Below are 18,878 nucleotides of genomic sequence, written 5' to 3'. Positions count from 1 at the left end.
ATGGTTTAAACACTTGTAATTTGAAGGAATTCTGTAGTAGAGCCTTCTTAAAAGCAAGTAATACTCTCTTCTTCCAATTCATCCATATTTTTGCAAATTTTCTTTGTACAATGTGGCAGGCACTTGTAATTAATCAACAAATGGTCTGAAAGAGTACAGGCACCTTCAGAAGGCCTGACACAATTAACAGAGATTTTTCACTCAACTGAGTAGTATCTGGCCCAATGCAAACTTAGGCTAAGGAGAATATATGAAGTCATAGATTCCCACGACAATGATGGACTTGATTCTTTGATACTAAGTCAACATATACTCTTTCCTGATATACAGCTACAGATGCATTTCAAAAAATCTGGCTCACAAAAGAACTAACCTGCTTAGCGCCTGGTTTCTGCTCCATAGGTGTCATGGTGAGGGTTTTGGTCTCTTTCTCATACTGGCAGTAGTATTTCACCCAGGATATTCCCAAAGCCCCTACAAAGATAGGCAAAAGTGAGCCGATGGAATAAACTTTTTGGCTGCATGGTCAGTCCACCCCTAAGATGGAAACTATGTACAGCTTGCTCTTCATGGTCATGCTCCAGAACCAGCCCTACCCTTCCCCTGAACTCCAGCCCTGTAGTACCATCTGCCCACTGCACATATGGAGATCCTAACCCTCATCAACTGCTTTCCATATTTGTTCTGGCTTACTCCAAACCATTCTCCTTGCCATATTGCCTATGAATGCTACCACTACACATCCTATGGTAACATAGGATGAGCTGGAAACATCTATAATCTTCTGCTCCTCCTTTCTTGTAACCTGCCTCATTTAATTGATGGTTGGGTTCAGCCCATTCTATCCCCGACATGTCTCTCCTTCAGCTGTCTCCTCCTCTCTATTCCTTTTAGAACTTAATTAAATTAGTTCAGAAGTCTATTGCTAACTTATATTTTTAATGTTTTATGAGATATTTCTAAATAAACAAAAATTCATTATTTCTCCAATTAATTATTTCAGTGGCATTCTCTCTGGTTTCCCCCATCTCTGATCACTCCTTTCTAGTCCATTCTCCACTCTTTTGTTAGAGGAATGTTTTTAAAATATATATCTCTATTAATGTGGTTTCTCTTATTATAAACCACTCATAGATTTCTCACTATCTCCAAACTTCTTAGGTTGGCCCACAAACCCCTTCATAATGTGATCATATTTACCTTTCCAACTTTGTCTTTTTCCACCCTCACCTCTATGCTCCTGTCTCATTAAATTACTTTCAGTTACCAAATAAATAGGTGGCCATATAATTTACAATCCAAATTCAAGACATATTTAAGAGTGAATGAAGCACTATTAATAATTACATCAGGACAATGGGTATAAGCCAGGACTGTTCTTGGCAAACCAAGAAGACCCTACAAATAAACTACGTCCTCACACACCTCTATGCCTTTACTCATTCTGTGTTATACACCTGAAATCTTCTTCCTCTTTTCCTTTACTTGTCAAACCCCCACTCATAATTTAAGTTCCAGTTCAAACATCACTTCCTCAGTGAAGCCCTTATATATAGGCCCCAAATGCAGTACTCAACACATTTCATTATAATTCTTGACATACTTGTCTGTCTTCCTCATCAGACTCTTAACTTCTTGAAGGCAAAAACCAAGGCTGATTCATGTTTTTGTATCCCAAATGCATTGCATAGTGTCTGGCAAAAAGGATGTTCAGTAAGCATACATTCAACTGAGTAGCAATGTCATATTCATTTGACAAATTAGAAAACCAGGGCATAGAAGGATCACATAGCTAGTTAATATTAGATCCAAGATTACAAATCCATTATTCTGCACCTCTTTATAATATAGCAGTGACTCTCAACCAGGGGCAATTTTGCCTCCTAGGGGATATTTTGCAATGTCTGGAGACAGTTTAGGCTGTCATACCTGGGGAGTGCTATTAGAATAAAGTAGGGAGAAGCCACTGATGCTGCTAAACACCCTATAATGCACAGGACAGCCCCCCAAAACAAAGAATTACGCAGCATGAAATGTCGATAGTGCTGACACTGAGAAATCCTGCAATGCAGAGTTGAAGAGATGAATCTGACAAGTGGAAGAACCATCAAAATGTAATTGCTCTAAGGGAGGAAAAGCATGATAATATAGTGCTAAAATGCCATGCTTTGTGGATTACAGTGGTTTTTGCTCTTGGTAACCTCTGGGTAGCCTCTTTGCCTACTCCCCAGGTAGAATAATTCTGGGCAGGGACTGAAATCACAGGATTTTGGGGCATTGGGTCATAGTTCATAAGGAAAATAGAATAGCACATACGTGTTTGCATAATGTTATTTAGGAAGTAGGAAAGCATAAATCCTCTGAAATATTCACTGAATGGATAAGTTAACCCAGTTTCCTTGGCTAGCAATGGACAACTGTGTTGCCCACTGAAATCATGATGGTCTTTTAGTGCTTTAAGAGCAACCATGCAATGCTAAGGCAGTGGAAGGTATAGGGTATAGTGGTAAGAGCATAGGTTTTGGCATTTCACAGACCTGAGTTTACTCTTAGGTGTACTACTTGACAGTTGGGTGATTTTCAACTACTGATCTCTCTAAGCCTCAGTAGCCTCATGTGTAAAATGGGTATGATAAGGTAGTTTCAATGATTAAATGAGATAGTGAATTTAAAGCACTTAGCACCATGCCTGGTACATAGTAGGTGTAATAAATATTATAATAAATATTATTTTTCTTCATCCTTTCCTCTATGTCCCTTTTTGCCCCAGTCAAAGAGTCATCGGAAGGATTAAATGGTTAACAATTCCCATTCTGAATATCAGAGAAAACCTTAGGTCTTATCATCCAGAGTCTTTGTAGGACAAATCCTTAACATCTCCCTCCAATTTCTCCTTGCTCTTTATTTTTACTATTCCAAGGCTGCTCTCCAAAGAGGTGTAGATGTCAGGGGTCGGTGAACATTATGGGTGCCTGGAGTTTGGTGAGGCCAAGTGGCAGTAGGTGCCAGCCAATTGAAACCCAGTGGATATCTCTGTATTCCCACACACATTTCTCTTGCGTATAGAGATAGCCTTCAATGGTAGGCTGTCCTGGAAGTTTGCACGTCTGGGGAGCTTCTTTCATTCTTTTCTTAAGTTCTTCCATCTCTTCCCGGGTACTAGAGAAATGATTTCTTGTCTGTGAAGACATTATCACCATAATCATTATCACCATCATCATCATCATGAATAAGCATTTATTGGTCAGAGACCCAGTGCAGAGTTTTCTCGGCTTTCATCATGCACTATAACATAGCAATAAAAAAATGTTGAATGGCATAGTGACTAGGAAACAATTCTATGGAGTTTAACAGTACTGAAGGATAAAGGAAAAAAGAAACATAAATAGCAATGTACCCATAAAACTACATCTGGGAGACTTTTTTTCCCAGTGGGAATCACATAAGGGTCCAATAAATAAGAGCTCTTGGAATTCTGAGCAACAGACTGACACTTTCTTTACAAAAAGGGAGACTGTAAAGAAGCTTCCAAAGATAACATTATCACAGCAACTTCTAACTTCTGCGTCGAGTAAAGGTGCTGCCTACTTGACTCTGAATCAAATTCTGGCCATTAGGATAAAATATATGAGAGGGTGCTCCCCTAGAAGATAGGTCAACAGAAAACTTATTTTTCAAACTCATGAATAACAAAAGCTAATGGTAAGAAGTAATATATTTAAAACTACACAACTAAAACACAATGGCAAACACAGTTTGAAATGTGGTATGAAAATCACTAGAGATAGGTCCTTAATGTTCAGTCTCAAGATTGTCACATGATGTCAGTGAAAAAGGTGATCTGGGCTGCCCAATCCAATTGGGCCCACTCTATTGATTATCCTATAAATGAGTTCGCCATATATATATATATATATATGCAAAGGCTTGTTGTTAAATTCATATTTGTCAAGTTATATGTGGAGAGTCAAGTGATTAACCTGGTTATAGAAATATTTTGTAAATCAGCAGAAGATAGAGGGTCTCACATTCTGGTGAAAGAGTACCCAGAAAGAAGGAGAGTGCCCAGAAAGAAAAACAATAATAGTAACTATAAGTCAGGATCCTCCCAAACAACCAAGTGGTTTATTTCCACTGCAATTTACCAACCTTTTTCACCTAGAAATACATCTATAAATTTCATGCAATGAAAGAACTAGTCCAAAGTCACTACCTCAGTAGTGGCTTCTCTGACTATACCAGGCAGTCAATTGTACCACTCTCCATGTTTCTTTAAAATTTTTGGTCTTAACTCTATTGTAGCACTTATCATAAGGAATTAGGATTTATGTCTGTCTCCTCCAAGGGACTGTATATTCCTTGAAGATATAAAAAACTAACAGGCCTTATAATGGCATGTTCAGTGCCTTTTAAAATCCCTGGCACAGAGTATATATGTTCATTATATCCATAAGCACTCATTAAATGTGGGTTAAATAAATGAATGAGAAAAAGAATATATGTGACAAGGATGGGAAAGCTGTACCTATGCCCATCTATAAGAAATAGCATGGGAAAGAAGGTGGAGAAAACATTTAAGAATAATTTATTTAACTCTAGTAATAAGTAGTAAGAAAAGGAATGGGGGGAAAAATGGCATTCATGATAATAAAACCCACAATTAGAGTGTCTTGAGCGACCAGGAGGGAAGTAGCATAAGACCTGTGCTTAAACAAGCCCATAGCTTGGTTCTGATCTTGGAGAGATGGAGCAAATTAGCAGCACTTAATAAATATTAGCTAGATAGAGGTGTCACTGGGTGGAAGAGGGGGTTTGAACAACATTCAGCCTCAATGACAGGGAAGAGCTGAAACCGGAAGAGCAAGAATAGTCAAGTACACTAAAATATTTGTGATACATATCAGTGCATCCTGACAAATTGGCTGGGATGCAATAATCTAGAATTCTAAGATCAAGGTCATTAGGGCTGAAATCCAATTAGAATTCAGAGACAGGTAAAAAAAAAACCCACATGCAAACTCACATTCTGCAAACTGAGCTGGAGCTGCTGTTTGTATGGGAGGAAATCCTGTGTGAGCTCTACAGTCAAGCTGTTGGAAATGAAGAGGCTATGAAGAAAGGCCAAGACCTATGGAAAATGTGTAAAAATTTTTTTTATCACCAGTATAGTGTTAAAAGCAGTCATGCAAACACAAACAGGTCTACACATAACTATTCTCTCATTAGGTTAAACATTTACATTGAACTCAGTTTCAGAAAGTAAGAATTACTAACAAATTTATTCATTTGGATCTTTTTCGGATAGCGTATAAGAAGATTTATAATTTGGACAACATGGGAATAGACTGTAACTTTTCTCTCTATATCCTCAGGACTGGCACAGAGTAGGTACGATAAACATTTGTTGAATAACTAGATAAGTAAATGGATAAATGAATGAAGTAAGATTCTGTACCTTAATGAAGACTATCATAATGCTAAAAGATCCAAGGAGTGTGAACCCATTTTCAGAGTAGAAATGTTTCAGAGGGGTTGCAGAAGAAGACATACAAATGATCAATAAAATATACTTTTTAATGTTCAAAATGTTCAACCCCATAAAAAGTCAGATACACACAAATAAAAAGAAAAGATATATGATTTTCATCTATCAAATACAAGCATTTTAAAAATGATGCTCAACGTTGGCAATAGTAAAGTGTAATAGGAAGTAGTCAAAATTGCTCCATTCTTTTTAGAAAGTAAATAGGCGAACACATATAAATTGCACACACATACCATATACTTTTACACACATGTATATATATACAGAAACTATATATATATGAATATATAAACAATAAAAACTATGTACACACGTGTATGTACTAAACACACTGTGTATATGTGTGTACATATATATACACATATATATGCACTGTATATATATATATACAGTCATATACACAATCTTCCTGTTTCTCTCCCAAGCTTTCCCATCTCAGGATATGACACCACCACCCACTCAGTCAATCAAGCCAGAAAGTAAAGAATCATCCCTGATTTCTCTTTCACTCACATCTCAATCCAATCCATCAGTAATTCCTGTCAGTTTTGCTTCCAAAATAGATCTCTAATCTAGCCATTCTTTTCTGTTTCCACTACTACCATCCTAACCCAAACCAACATCTTCTCTTGCCTAGAGCATTGCAGTAGACTCCTAACTGGCTTCCTCCCTTCTACTGTTGGCTTCTTCCAAGCCATTCTCCACACAACAGAATCAGCTCATTTCATATCCTATTTAACACCCATCAGTGGTTTTCCACTGCACTTAGACTAAAATCCAAACCCTGTATCATGCCTACAGGACCCATACCTTCCTATCAGACATTATTTCCTGCCACTCTCCTTTTCTCTCAGCGCTATCTAAAGGCACTAATCTTTTCATGCCTTGAGCACATCATTCTTTCCTAACTTAAGGACAGTGTGCATATGTTTTTCTGTGCATAGAATGTTCTTTCCCCATTATTCACATAGCCTCATCTTCTCTTTCTTTAGTCTTTATCTTAAATGGCACTTCCAGAAGTCCTCCTTGGCCACTTGATCTAAAGTAGCTGCCTATTCTTGTTCTTTGTTTTAGCCCTTATCACAGCTTACAGTTTTTTTTTAAGTGTATCCTTCTTTCCCGTCTGTCTACCCGACAAGAGTGTAGTCTTCATAAAGACAGTCTGTCTTGTTCATTATAGGATACCCAGTGTTTAGCACAGCACCTGGCACATAACAGAAGCTTAATAAGTGTTTATTGGATAAATGAATAAATACTTGTTTGTACATATACAGATATATACAAATGTGAGCACAGATATACATGCTCATGTGCAATATATATACATGTGTATACACACCCACATCTATAACTATACATGCACACATAGATAGAAACAGAAATATAATAGATACACAGAGAATTTGGAAGGAAAAATGCCACAATATTAACAGTGATTATCTTCGTATGGGGGATTTGTTGTTTTTATTTTGTTTTTCCTATAATTTTTTCTAGCTTCTCTGCAATAAAAGCACATAGTTTTGATAATAAACAGGAAAGTTTTTAAAATTCATAATAATTGTCATATCAAAGCACATCATCTTTTATAATAAATTAAGGAGATTTAAGTAGAAAAAAATTAAAGAAGATAGAAGTAAAAATAATAGAATGAGAAGTCATTAAGTGCAAAGGACATGAGTTCCTAGCAGTGCCTGGCATATGATGGGTACTTTCAGAGGCTTTATCAAAATAAGACAGGAAGGAAGGGAGGAGAACAAGGTAACAGGAAGGTTGACGAAGAAATTGAAGGAGGGAAGGAAGGAGAGAGGAAGAAAAGAAAAAGGTAAAAAATCATAGGTAGAGAGAGAAAATGTGGGAAGAAGGAGAGGGGGGGAAGAGTGAGGAAGAGAGAGAATATTAGTGAAACAACAAGAACAACACAAGCCAGTGTGTCTACTTTCTTGACACTCATCATTAAGCATTGATTATTCTTCACATTCTTTGAGATTCCAATTTTATGATCAAAGTTCTCCACATTTACCTGGTATCTGGTAAATATTTTTAGACCATTCATCAGTAGATAGAACTTACTGGCTCCACAATATTGAACTTCTTGGACTCCTGAACTTCCTGGATTTGATAAACATAATCAAGGGAGGACTCGAAGAAATTGTGCCTCTCCTTGTCCACCTGGAGATCTGCCTGTAGTTGAAGGGTAACAAATGACACAAATTGGAATAGTCATTCATATATGTCAATGCTTAGGGACTCAATGGAATGCTAGAGGTAGATGAGAATTAGCCATCAAGTATTGATCTTATCCCTTTATTTTACAGATAGGGAACATGAAGCCAAGAGATAAAAAGTGACTGATGCAAGACTTCAGGTTTCTGGTCCAACAAGGTAATAGCTTGGAAGTTATCATGCCCATCCTCATACAAGAAAAAAGCTGAACAGGTTGAAAATCAACAACTCCTCTTAGATCCAACAGGTATAAATCAAACAAAATATGTACTAGATCTATATGACAAAAACTATAAAACTCTAATGAAATAAATCAAAGATGTAAATAAATGGAGAGATAGCCCATGTATATGGATAGGAAGACTTAATATTATCAAGATGTCATTTCTTCACAACTTGATCTACAGATTTAATGCAACCTAGTTCAAAATCCCAGCAAGCTATTTTCTGGATATCAACAAAGTGATTCTAAAGTTTGTACGGAAAGCCAAAAAAAATCCAGAATCGCCAAGACAATATTGGGAAAGAAGAACAAATTGAAGTATTGACATTATCTGATTTCAGAATTACAATAAAGCTATAGTAATCAAAACAATTTGGTATTGGTGAAAGAATAGACAAATAGATCAATGGAACAGAATAGAGAGCCTGAAATAGATCCACATAAATATTGCCAATTGATCTTTGACAAAGGAGCAAAGGCAATACAATGGAGCAAAGGTAGACTTTCCAATGAATGGCGCTGGAACAACTGTACATCTTCATACAAAAGAAAACAGAAACAGACCTACTTAGGTTTTACACAATGATTAACTCAAAATGGATCACAAACCTAATGTTAGACTCAAAACTATAAAACTCCTAGAAGATATCATAAGAGAAAATATAGGTGACCTTGGACTTAGCAATGACTTTTTCAGATATAACATCAAAAGTATGATACATGAAAGAAAAAATGGATAAGTTAGATTTCATTAAAATTAAAAACTTCTGCTCTGTGAATAACTCTGTTAAGAGAATGAAAAGCCACAGACAGGGAGAAAATTTTTGTAAAACATCTATCTGATAAAGGACTGGTATCGAAAATATACGAACAGTTGTTAAAGTGTAACAATAAGAAAACAAACAATGCAATTAATAAATGAGTAAAAGATTTGAACAGACACCTCACGAAAGAAGATCTAGAGATGGTAAATAATAAAGACACGAGAAAATTTTCAACATCATATGTCATTACGGGAATGCAAATTACAATGGTAATGAGACATCACTACTCAACCATTAGAATGGCTAACATCCAAAACATGGACAACACCAAATGCTGACAAGGATGTGGAGCAACAGGAATTCTCATTCATTCATGGTAGGAATAAAAAACAGTACAGCCACGTTGAAAGATAATTTGGCAGTTTCTAACAAAACTAAATATATTCTTACCATGCAATCCAGCAATTGTGCTGTTTGGTATTTACCAAAATGATTTGAAAAGATATGTATACAAAAATCTACACACAAATGTTTATAGCAGCTTTATTAATAATTGACAAAATTTAGAGGAAGCCAATATGTCTTTCAATAGGTGAATGGATAAACAGACTGTGATAAATTCACACAATGGAATATTATTCAGTGCTAAAAAAAAGTGACCTATCAAGACAGAGGAACCTTAAATGTATATTGCTAAGTGAAAGAAGCCCATCTGAAAAGGTTATATGCTGTGTAATTCCAATTACATGACATTTTGGAAAAGGCAAAAATGTGGAGACCATAAAAAGATGAGTGGGAGGAATGACATCAGCTTCTTGGTGGAGTGAACTCTTCCCTTGTACTCTCCCCTCTAAAATACAATGGAAAGGACATTCACAGACCAATAGAGGACATTCACGCAACACAAAAGACATCTGAGACACATGCAGCCATATATCTGATGGTGGAGGTGCTGAAGCCCCCGGGGGAAGTAGAAGGAGGTACGGGAATCTTCTCTTTCTCCTGAATGGCAGTGACCCAGGGACTACATGTGGCTCTGAGAGGAAAGAAGTGAGGGGTGGCCCTCTGTGGGAACACCATCGTACTCTGAGTTCCCTCCCAGCCCATGGGAAAGCACCACACAGAGGTGAATAAGCTATCATGGGGGTGTCTTCATCAAGCTAGCACCCCAGGAGAGCAGACAGCAAGGGCCGAGGGAGAACAGCCCTGGGATCATGCAGGCAAAAGAAAGAAACCCTCCCTCCAGCCCGCACTCCAGTTCAGCCAGTCAGCCAGAGTGCCACACAGATAGAAAAGCAGCCAGCTGGAACAAGGAAGCCATGGATTGTGGCAGGCTCAGAATACACAGCTCTTGACCCTCACCCAGTGGCATCAGATGGAAATGGCGACCAGATACTATCACTATGCAGAGGCACAAATCCACACCGTAAAGAAGTATGAAAAAATATATTAAATCTCCAGACCAGAAGGAAAATGACCATTAGCCAGAAATCAATCCTGAAGGCACAGAAATTCATAATCTAAATGACAGAGAGTTCAAAAGAGCTATCATAAAAAACTCAACAAGTTACAAGAAAATACAGATAGTTCAATGAAATCAGGAACTTCTTCATAAAACAGATCGAAACTATAAAGAAGAACCAGTCAGAAATGTTGAAGATGAAAAACGAAATATATGAGATAAAGAAAAATCTGAACTCCCTAAACAATAGAGCAGATATTAGAGAGAAATGAACCAGTAGTTTTGAGGACAAAAATGCTTCAGATGAAAGAGGAGAGAGAACCAAGACTAAAAAGAAATGAAGAAATTCTCTGAGAAATATTCAACTCAATTAGGAAATGCAATGTAAGGATTATAGGTATTCCAGAGGGAGAAGAGAAGGAGAATGGAGCAGAAAACTTGTTCAAATAAATAATAGCTGATAACTTCCCAAACCTGGGGAAAAGGCTGGAAATACAAGTGAAAGAAGGCATTAGATCTCCTAACTATATCAATGTAAAAAGACCTTCTCCAAGGCATATATTAGTAAAGCTAGCAAAAGTCAATGACAAACAAAAAATACCAAGGGCAGCAAGGCAGAAGAAATAACTTATAAAGGAACCCCTATCATGCTTTCAGCAGATTCCTTAGCAGAAACCTTATAGGCTTGGAGAGAGTGGAATGATATATACAAAATTCTGAAAGACAAAAACTTGCAGCCAAGAATACTCTACCCAGAGAAAATATCCTCCAGATACGATGGAGAAACAAAAACTTTCCCAGATAAACAAAAGCTAAGGGAGTTCATGGCCACAAGTCCCTGCCTACAGGAAATTCTCAAGAAAAGCCTTGTACCTAAAGAAAAAGAGAAAGGGCTTACAAAGCCCTGAGCAAAGAGATAAATAGTTAGGCAAAATCAGAAAATTGCAGCACTCTGTCAGAACAGGTTAGCAAACACTTAATTATAACATTAAAGATAAAGGGAAGGAAAACACCAAAAGTAAATATGATCTCATCATTTTAACCACAAACTCACAACCCAAGATGGAATAAGAAGTGACAATAATAACTTAGAAGGGGAAGAGGGAAGGGATGAAATGAGCTTAGTCTAAGGAAGTAAGAGGCTATCAGAAAATTGACTACCTCATCTATGAGAATTTTTATACAAACCTAATGGTAACCACTAAACAAAATAATTAGAACAGAGACACAAATGATAAATGAGGAGAAAACTAAGAAAATCATCATAGAAAACTACCTAAACAAACTGGTAGTACAAAATACATGGGACGAGAAACAAAGGAAATACAGAAGAACTGGAAAATGAATGATAAAATGGCAGCATTAAGCCCCCACATTTCAATAATCACTCTAAATGTAAATGGATTGAATTCTCCAATGAAAAGACAGAGCAGTGGGATGGAGTGAAAAACATACCCAACAATATGCTGCCTTCAGGAAACACCACTGTGCTCCAAAGACAAACACAGGCTCACATCAAAGGAATGGAAAACGATACTCCAAGCTAATGGCAAACAAAACAAAGAAGATGTTGCCAAACTTATAGCAGACAATGTAGACTTCAAGATAAAAAAGGTAAAGAGAGACAAAGAGGGGCAGTATATAATGGTGAAAGGGATACTCCACCAAGAAGACATAAGACATAAATATTTATGCACCAACACAGGAGCACCAAAGTACACGAAGAAAATATTAACAAAGCTACAAGAAGATATTTAAAACAACACAATAATAGTAGGGGACCTCAACACCTCACTTACATCAATGGATAGATCATCCAGACAGAATGTCAACAAGGAAATAGTGGAATTAAATAAAAAACTAGACCAGATGGACTTGATATAGCTATAGATATAGATATAGATATATACAACACTCCATCCAAACACAGCAGAATAAACATTCTTCTCAAGTGTGCATGGGACATTTCCAAGGATAGAACATATGTTGGGAAACAAGGCAAGCCTCAAACAATTTAAGAAGATTGAAATCATATCAAGCATCTTTTCCAACCATAATGCTATGAACCTAGATATCAACAAGAAAAAACTTGCAGGGTACAAAATCAACTTGCAAAACTCAGGTGTATTTCTGTACTCTAATAAGAAACTTACAGAAAGAGAACTCAAGAATACAATCCCATTTAAAATCACAGCAAAAAGAATAAAATATCTAGGAATAAATTTAACCAAGGAGGTGAAAGATCCATATAATGAAAACTAAAAGACATTATTGAAAGAAGCTGATAATGACATAAAGAAATTGAAAGATATTGCATGCACATGGATTGGAAGAATAAACATGGTTAAAATGTCCATACCACCTACAGTAATCTACAGATTCAATGCAATCCCAAGCAGAATCTCAATGACATTCTTCACAGAAATTGAACAAAGAATCCTAAAATTCACATGGGACAACAAAAGACCCTGAATCGTGAGAGCAATCCTGAGAAAAAAGAACAAGGCTGGAAGCATCACAATCCCTGACTTCAAAATATACTGGAAAGCTATAGTAACCAAAACAGCATGGTACTGGTACAAGAACAGGCACACAGATCAATGGAGCAGAATTGAAAGCCCAGAAATAAAACCACACATCTACAGACAGTTAATCTTCGACAAAGGTGTTAAGAACATTCAAGGGAGAAAGGAAAGTCTCCTCAATAAATGGTGTTGGGAAAACTGGACAGCCACATGCAAAAGAATAAAAGTAGACCATTATCTTTCGCCATACACAAAAATAAGCTCAAAATGGATCAAACACGTGAAAAGGTGAGACCTGAAACCATAAAACTTCTCCAGGAAAATATAGGCAGTTCACTCTTTGACATTGATCATAAAAGGATCTTTTCGAATACCATGTCCACTCGGACAAGGGAAACAAAAGGAAAAATAAACAAGTGGGACTTCATCAGACTAACGAGCTTCTGCAAGGAAAGGAAACCAGGATCAAAACGAAAAGACAACCTACCAACTGGGAGAAAATATTTGCAAATCATATATCTGACAAGGGGTTAACTTCCATAATTCATGAAGAACTCACACAACTGAATAATAAAAAAACAACTAGATCAAAAAATGGGCAGAGGATATGAACAGACATTTTGCCAAAGAAGAGATAAAGATGGCTAATAGGCACATGAAAAGATGTTCAACATCACTAATCATCAGGGAACTGCAAATCAAAACTACAATGAGAAATCACCTTACATCCATTAGAATGGCTATAATCACCAAGACAAAAAACAACATGTTGGAGAGGTTGAGGAGAAAAGGGAACACTCCTACACTGCTGGTAGGAATGCAAACTGGTGCAGCCACTATAGAAAGCAGTATGGAGATTTCTCAAAATATTAAAAATAAAAATACCATATGGCCCAGCTATCCCACTACTGGGTATATTTATCCAAAGAACTTGAAATCAACAATTCAAAGAAACTTATGCACCCCCATGTTCATTGCAGCATTATTTGCAATAGCCAAGACATGGAAGTAATCCAAGTGCCCATTGACTGATGATTGGATCAAGAAGATGTGGTGTATATATATATATATACACACACACACACACAATGTGTGTATACACACAATATATACACACTATATATATATATATATATATACATACATACATACACACAATGGAATAGTACTCGGTCATAAAAAAAACAAATCATCCCATTTGCAACAACATGCATGGACCTTGAGGGTATGATATTAAGCTAAATAAGACAGACAGAGAAAGATAAACACCATATGATTTCACTCATATGTGAAAGATAAACACAAGGACAAAGAGAACAGTTTGGTAGTTACCACAGGGAAGGGAGTTGGGGGTAGGCACAAGGGGTGAAGGGGCGCATTTATATGGGGACTGACAAATCATAATGTACAAGTGAAATTTCACAACGTTATAAACTATTATGATATCAATAAAACATATTTTAAAAAAAAACAAAAACAGAGAGAAAGATAGGTGGTTGTCAGCGTTTTGGATGGTGTGGAAGAGGAGGGATGAATAGGTGGTGCCCAGGGATTATTCAGGATAGTGAAACTATTCTGTATGACAGCATAATACTGGATCCATGTCACTATACATTTGTCAAAATCCATAGAAAGTACAACACCTTGGCTCATCAACTGTATCAAATGTACCTTGCTAATGCAAATGCTAATAATAGAGGAAACCATATGCAGGGGATTAGGTATATATGGGAACTCTGTATTTACCATTTAATTTTTCTGTAAACCTAAAACTGCTCCAAAAATAAAGTCTCTTAGTGTTAAAAAAATATGACTCACCCAAGGTCCTACTGCTCATTTTTGATTGAACAAGTACAAAGGCTACATCCTTGCTCATTAGGAAAATCACCAGGGACATCTACACATGGTACCAAACTGCTAGGATACTCTAGAAGCTTTCATTGCAAAAACCTCCAAAAGAGTAAATTTTGGACTGTGTCTGAGGTTCCAAAGCCCCAGGTTTGGTAATTATCTAGGAGGACTCACGGGAGTCAGCATATAGTCATACTCATGTCTAAGATTTATTTCAGTAAAAGTATACAAAGCAAAATCAGTAAAGGGAAAAGATACATGGGGTGAAGTCCAGAGGAAACTAGGTTCAAGCTTCCTAGAGTTCTCTCTTAGTGTAGTCACACAGGACACACTTAATTACTCCAGCAACAAGTTATGACGACACATGTGAAATGTTGTCTACCAGGGAAGCTCATTAGAGACTGAGTGTCCTAGGTATTTACTCGGGGCTGTACATAGGTACCCTCTGCTGAGCATGTACAAAAATTCCAGACTCCCAGAAGAAAACAACATATTTAGCATAAACCACATTGTTTGTACAGGCATTCTAGGCACAGTGAGTCACTCTTAACATTTAGGGAAACTTTTACATCAGTGTAGGGAACTGTTTACCAGCCAAGTTCCCAGACACCAGCAAAGAGTAATCCTGTACAGAGACCCTTCTAAGCATAACAGTCTCAGGCCTCTTATGTTAACTCTTTTCTGCATAGGAACCCTGGCACAAAATAGATGGAAAAGGAAGAAAAAAAAAGTGTGCAAAATGAAAATGGCAGAGTACCCTAGACTAGTACTTCATTTCAGTTTCTGGAAGAGAAGCAGTCCTTCAACTTTTCCATACTAACTCCATCCACCACTCCTCACCTTCAAGCACCTCACGCGATGCAATGGATACTCACTAAATCAGGTGTCAGGAGATGAGATTCAGCTTTGCCAAAATCTGTGTGACCTTGGACAAGATGATTTCTAAGAACATTTTCGGCTCATGTCTATGACCTTATTCAATCAAGTATCTCTTTTCATACTTGAATCGTCAATTTCTCTATCTTTTACTGGATCTTTTATCCAACATATAGATTCATTCTTACATTAAAAAAATTCTTAATCAGTTACTTTCTTCCTTCCCTTCCTCGATGTTACTCTTCTGACTTAGGGTCTCTCCTCTAGATCATTGCAATACTTTCCTAAACTGGCTTTCCTGCTTCCAGTCTCTCCCTGATCCAATTCATCCTATAGCCTCAGCCAGTTTAAGGTTCCTAAAATAGAATTCTACTCATATTGCTTGCACAACAAAAGGCCTTCAATGATTCTCCTAAAATTCAATACAAATTCCTGAGTCTATTACTTCATAATATGGCCTCAACTTGCCTGATCCTATCTTGTAAATTCTGGCCAAATAATTTCCGAAACATACTCTATGCTTTTCATTCTTGGAAAGGTCCGTTTCTCCACTTCCATCTGTCAAAAACTTTACCTATTGTTGAGAGACCACCTCAAATCAGAAGGGCAACATTCTTCCACAAAGGCACTTCTCCACATCCAAATGTAAGTTCTTTTATTCTCCAAACCCTTTCCCACACCTACAAGGATACCACCTACACATACACATTACAGTATGTAAAAAGTTCTACTTGTATAAAAGTTATGCATATTCTTATTTTAGCATCCCAACTGTAAACTGCAGGAGGGAAAGAAGCATGTCTTACTGTCTTTGTAGCCCTGTTGCACCTAGCATAGTGCCTGGCATGTGGTAGGCAGACAACAAAGAGTGGCTTACTTGATCTGAAGTCACTGCAAGTTCCATGTAAGCTGTAGTCCCAGTGCAGGGCCAAAAAAAAAAGCCAATGTTGGAATAACTCAGGGGAAAAAAGTAGGAGATCTGTTCCTGATCTATCGAATACAGCACTAGTTTAAATTTATCCTCACAACAGTATTTTAACCCTATCCTTGTGTGGAATCTGGAACCAGAAACTTAGACCTGAAAGGGACTCTGGAGATCAATGAATACCACTCCTCCTTCAAAAGACAGGGGAACTGAGGCCAAAAAGAAATATCTTATTGAAAATCACACCTTGAGTGAGTGAAGGAGCTAGCTTGAGAACTCAGGGCTCCTGAGTCCCAGGCCATGGTTCTACCTGCAAGCGCTACTATCATACCTGGTTCCCTGCTGGGGCAGGGTATGAGGAAAGCCTTGCAGCAGGATGTTGCCACTGCTACCAAGGCATAGCTGGCAATGGAAGGTGGGGACAGGCTTTTTGAACATACCTCTTGTAACTGAGATTCTTTCTTTTTGGAAGACAGATGTAGGTGCCGATCCAGCAAGGAATAAAACCTCTCGCCATCCTTTTCAAATTTCTTTTTCCGCTCCTAGACATGGGAGAGAAGGCACAGACTAAGATGTCTAGTTTTAATTAGGTCTGCTCAGAACTGAGAATGAACGATGCAGTATCAAGTTTCATGTGGCCAATCTCTCTAGCTCCTGGGAATAAAAAAAAGCAAGGGAGAATTTGCTTTTACATTGGTCTCAGCAGTTTCCACTTCCTCAAATATAACCCTGAACCATTCTACCTACAGAAAGGGCAGTTCCTACTGGTACAACTTAAGGCTCTGGGAGCTGCTGCTCAATGAATGACACTTACAATGGTCCTGTGTATGCTGCTACTTTTCCTTCTCCCCAATATTATTCATATGCATTAACTATTCATTCAATTTTTTTTTAAAAAAGGAGGAATAATAAGAAACACAGTAGTGAACTAAATACATGCCTTTAAAAGGTTAATCTACAATGCATTTAGATAGCCTAATAGTAAGCAAAACATTTCCAAGGCAATAGGAACTTGAGACTGCCTCTGTGAACGATGAGTTCTTTGCTATTGTTTAAGCATTTCATTACTGCATATTTAAAGATGAGGAAGAAATCCTGGAAGATTTAGCTGAAAAGCACGAGTTGAAAAGCTTTATGGGGGATGGAAGACTCAGCCGTCCCTCTCCTCAAGTATGAATTTTTTTTTTAAATTGGCACCTGAGCTAACAACTGTTGCCAATCTTCTCTCTTCTTTTCTGCTTTTTCTCCCTAAATCTCTCCAGTACATAGTTGTATATATAATTGTGGGTCCTTCTAGTTGTGGCATGTGGGACGCAGCCTCAGCATGGCCTAATGAGCAGTGCCACATCAGTGCCCAGGATCCGAACTGACGAAATCCCGGGCTGCCAAAGCGGAGGGTGAGAACTTAACTGCTCAGCCACAAGGCTAGCCCCAAGTATGAAATTTAATTAAACTCTCTGCCTCTCAGCACAACTAGAAATCACACAGCCTCCAAAGGAGCACTAACAATGCTCCTTTGTCACAGACTAATGCTGACACTCTGCAATCCTCTCAGCATTATGCTGGGAAATTCATGTAAAAGACTTGCGTTGTCTTATAGAAAACCCAAACTCACTGAGCACCCACGGTGTGCCAGGTACTAGAAGAGGCACAGCAAGGGACACACAGACAAAAAGAAAAAGATACCTAACCATGGTTCACTTCTAGAGGCAATCTGTTGCTTGGCTAGAAGCCAAGACAGAGCCGGGTGACCTCTGACCTGTAAGGAGTGTGCTTTTTACCAGAGGGAAAGAAGTAGAGAGCAAGCTAACATTAACTGAGGCCTACATCAGGCCAGGCAGACTGTTAGGTACCTAAAATTCATTATCTCATTTAGTCTTTACAACCCTGAGAAGTAGATATTGTAAAGGAAATTAAGGTTCAAAAAAGGTGAACTAACATGTCCAAGATCACATAATATACAGGTCTATCTGATTTATTCCACACAGTCAAATAGAGCCAGATGATCATGGAAGGAATTACAGAGCTGAGTGACTCTGACCTGTAAGGAACATGGTTTTTACCAGAGGCTTATAAATAATCAGGGAGCCTTGTGAATAAAACTCAAGTAGGTCTATAGCCCTACTCCAACTCAGATACCAAAACATAGGAGATAGAGATTTTCACACAAAAGATAGCTAGGGCAAACTGTTCCTCCAGCTGCTGAATCTATTTAAAGCAGCAATTGGCTGAAGAAAGCATGGGAGCCAGAAAACAACTTCTCTAGAAATATATCAAGTTCTGTGGGTCACTTTTTCCTACATATCATAAAATTCATCCTTTTAAAGTGTACAATTCATTGGTTTTTAGTATATTCATAAAGTTGTACAACCATTACTGCTAATTCCAGAATATTTCCATCACCTCAAAAACAAACTCTATACCTATTAGCAATCATTCCCCATTCCCCCTCCCTAACGAAACCACAATTCACTTTATGTCTCT

General features: G+C 37.6%; 1 protein-coding gene across 2 annotated transcripts in view; it reads right to left on the bottom strand.

The window, feature by feature from the left end:
• Positions 1-18,878, bottom strand: part of OPHN1 (oligophrenin 1) — a 495,334-nt gene that overhangs the window by 197,319 nt on the left and 279,137 nt on the right. For both annotated transcript variants that reach the window (XM_046673421.1, XM_046673422.1), the window contains exons 6-10: positions 16,835-16,936; positions 7,616-7,726; positions 5,024-5,128; positions 3,050-3,179; positions 374-474 (exon numbers count right to left, since the gene is read on the bottom strand). In XM_046673421.1, coding sequence (XP_046529377.1) covers positions 374-474; positions 3,050-3,179; positions 5,024-5,128; positions 7,616-7,726; positions 16,835-16,936 — 549 coding nt within the window. The remainder of the gene's footprint in view (positions 1-373; positions 475-3,049; positions 3,180-5,023; positions 5,129-7,615; positions 7,727-16,834; positions 16,937-18,878) is intronic.

Source organism: Equus quagga, chromosome 10 (genome assembly GCF_021613505.1).
Source record: "Equus quagga isolate Etosha38 chromosome 10, UCLA_HA_Equagga_1.0, whole genome shotgun sequence".
NCBI lineage: Eukaryota > Metazoa > Chordata > Mammalia > Perissodactyla > Equidae > Equus > Equus quagga.
This window is presented reverse-complemented; position numbering and strand designations above follow the sequence as displayed.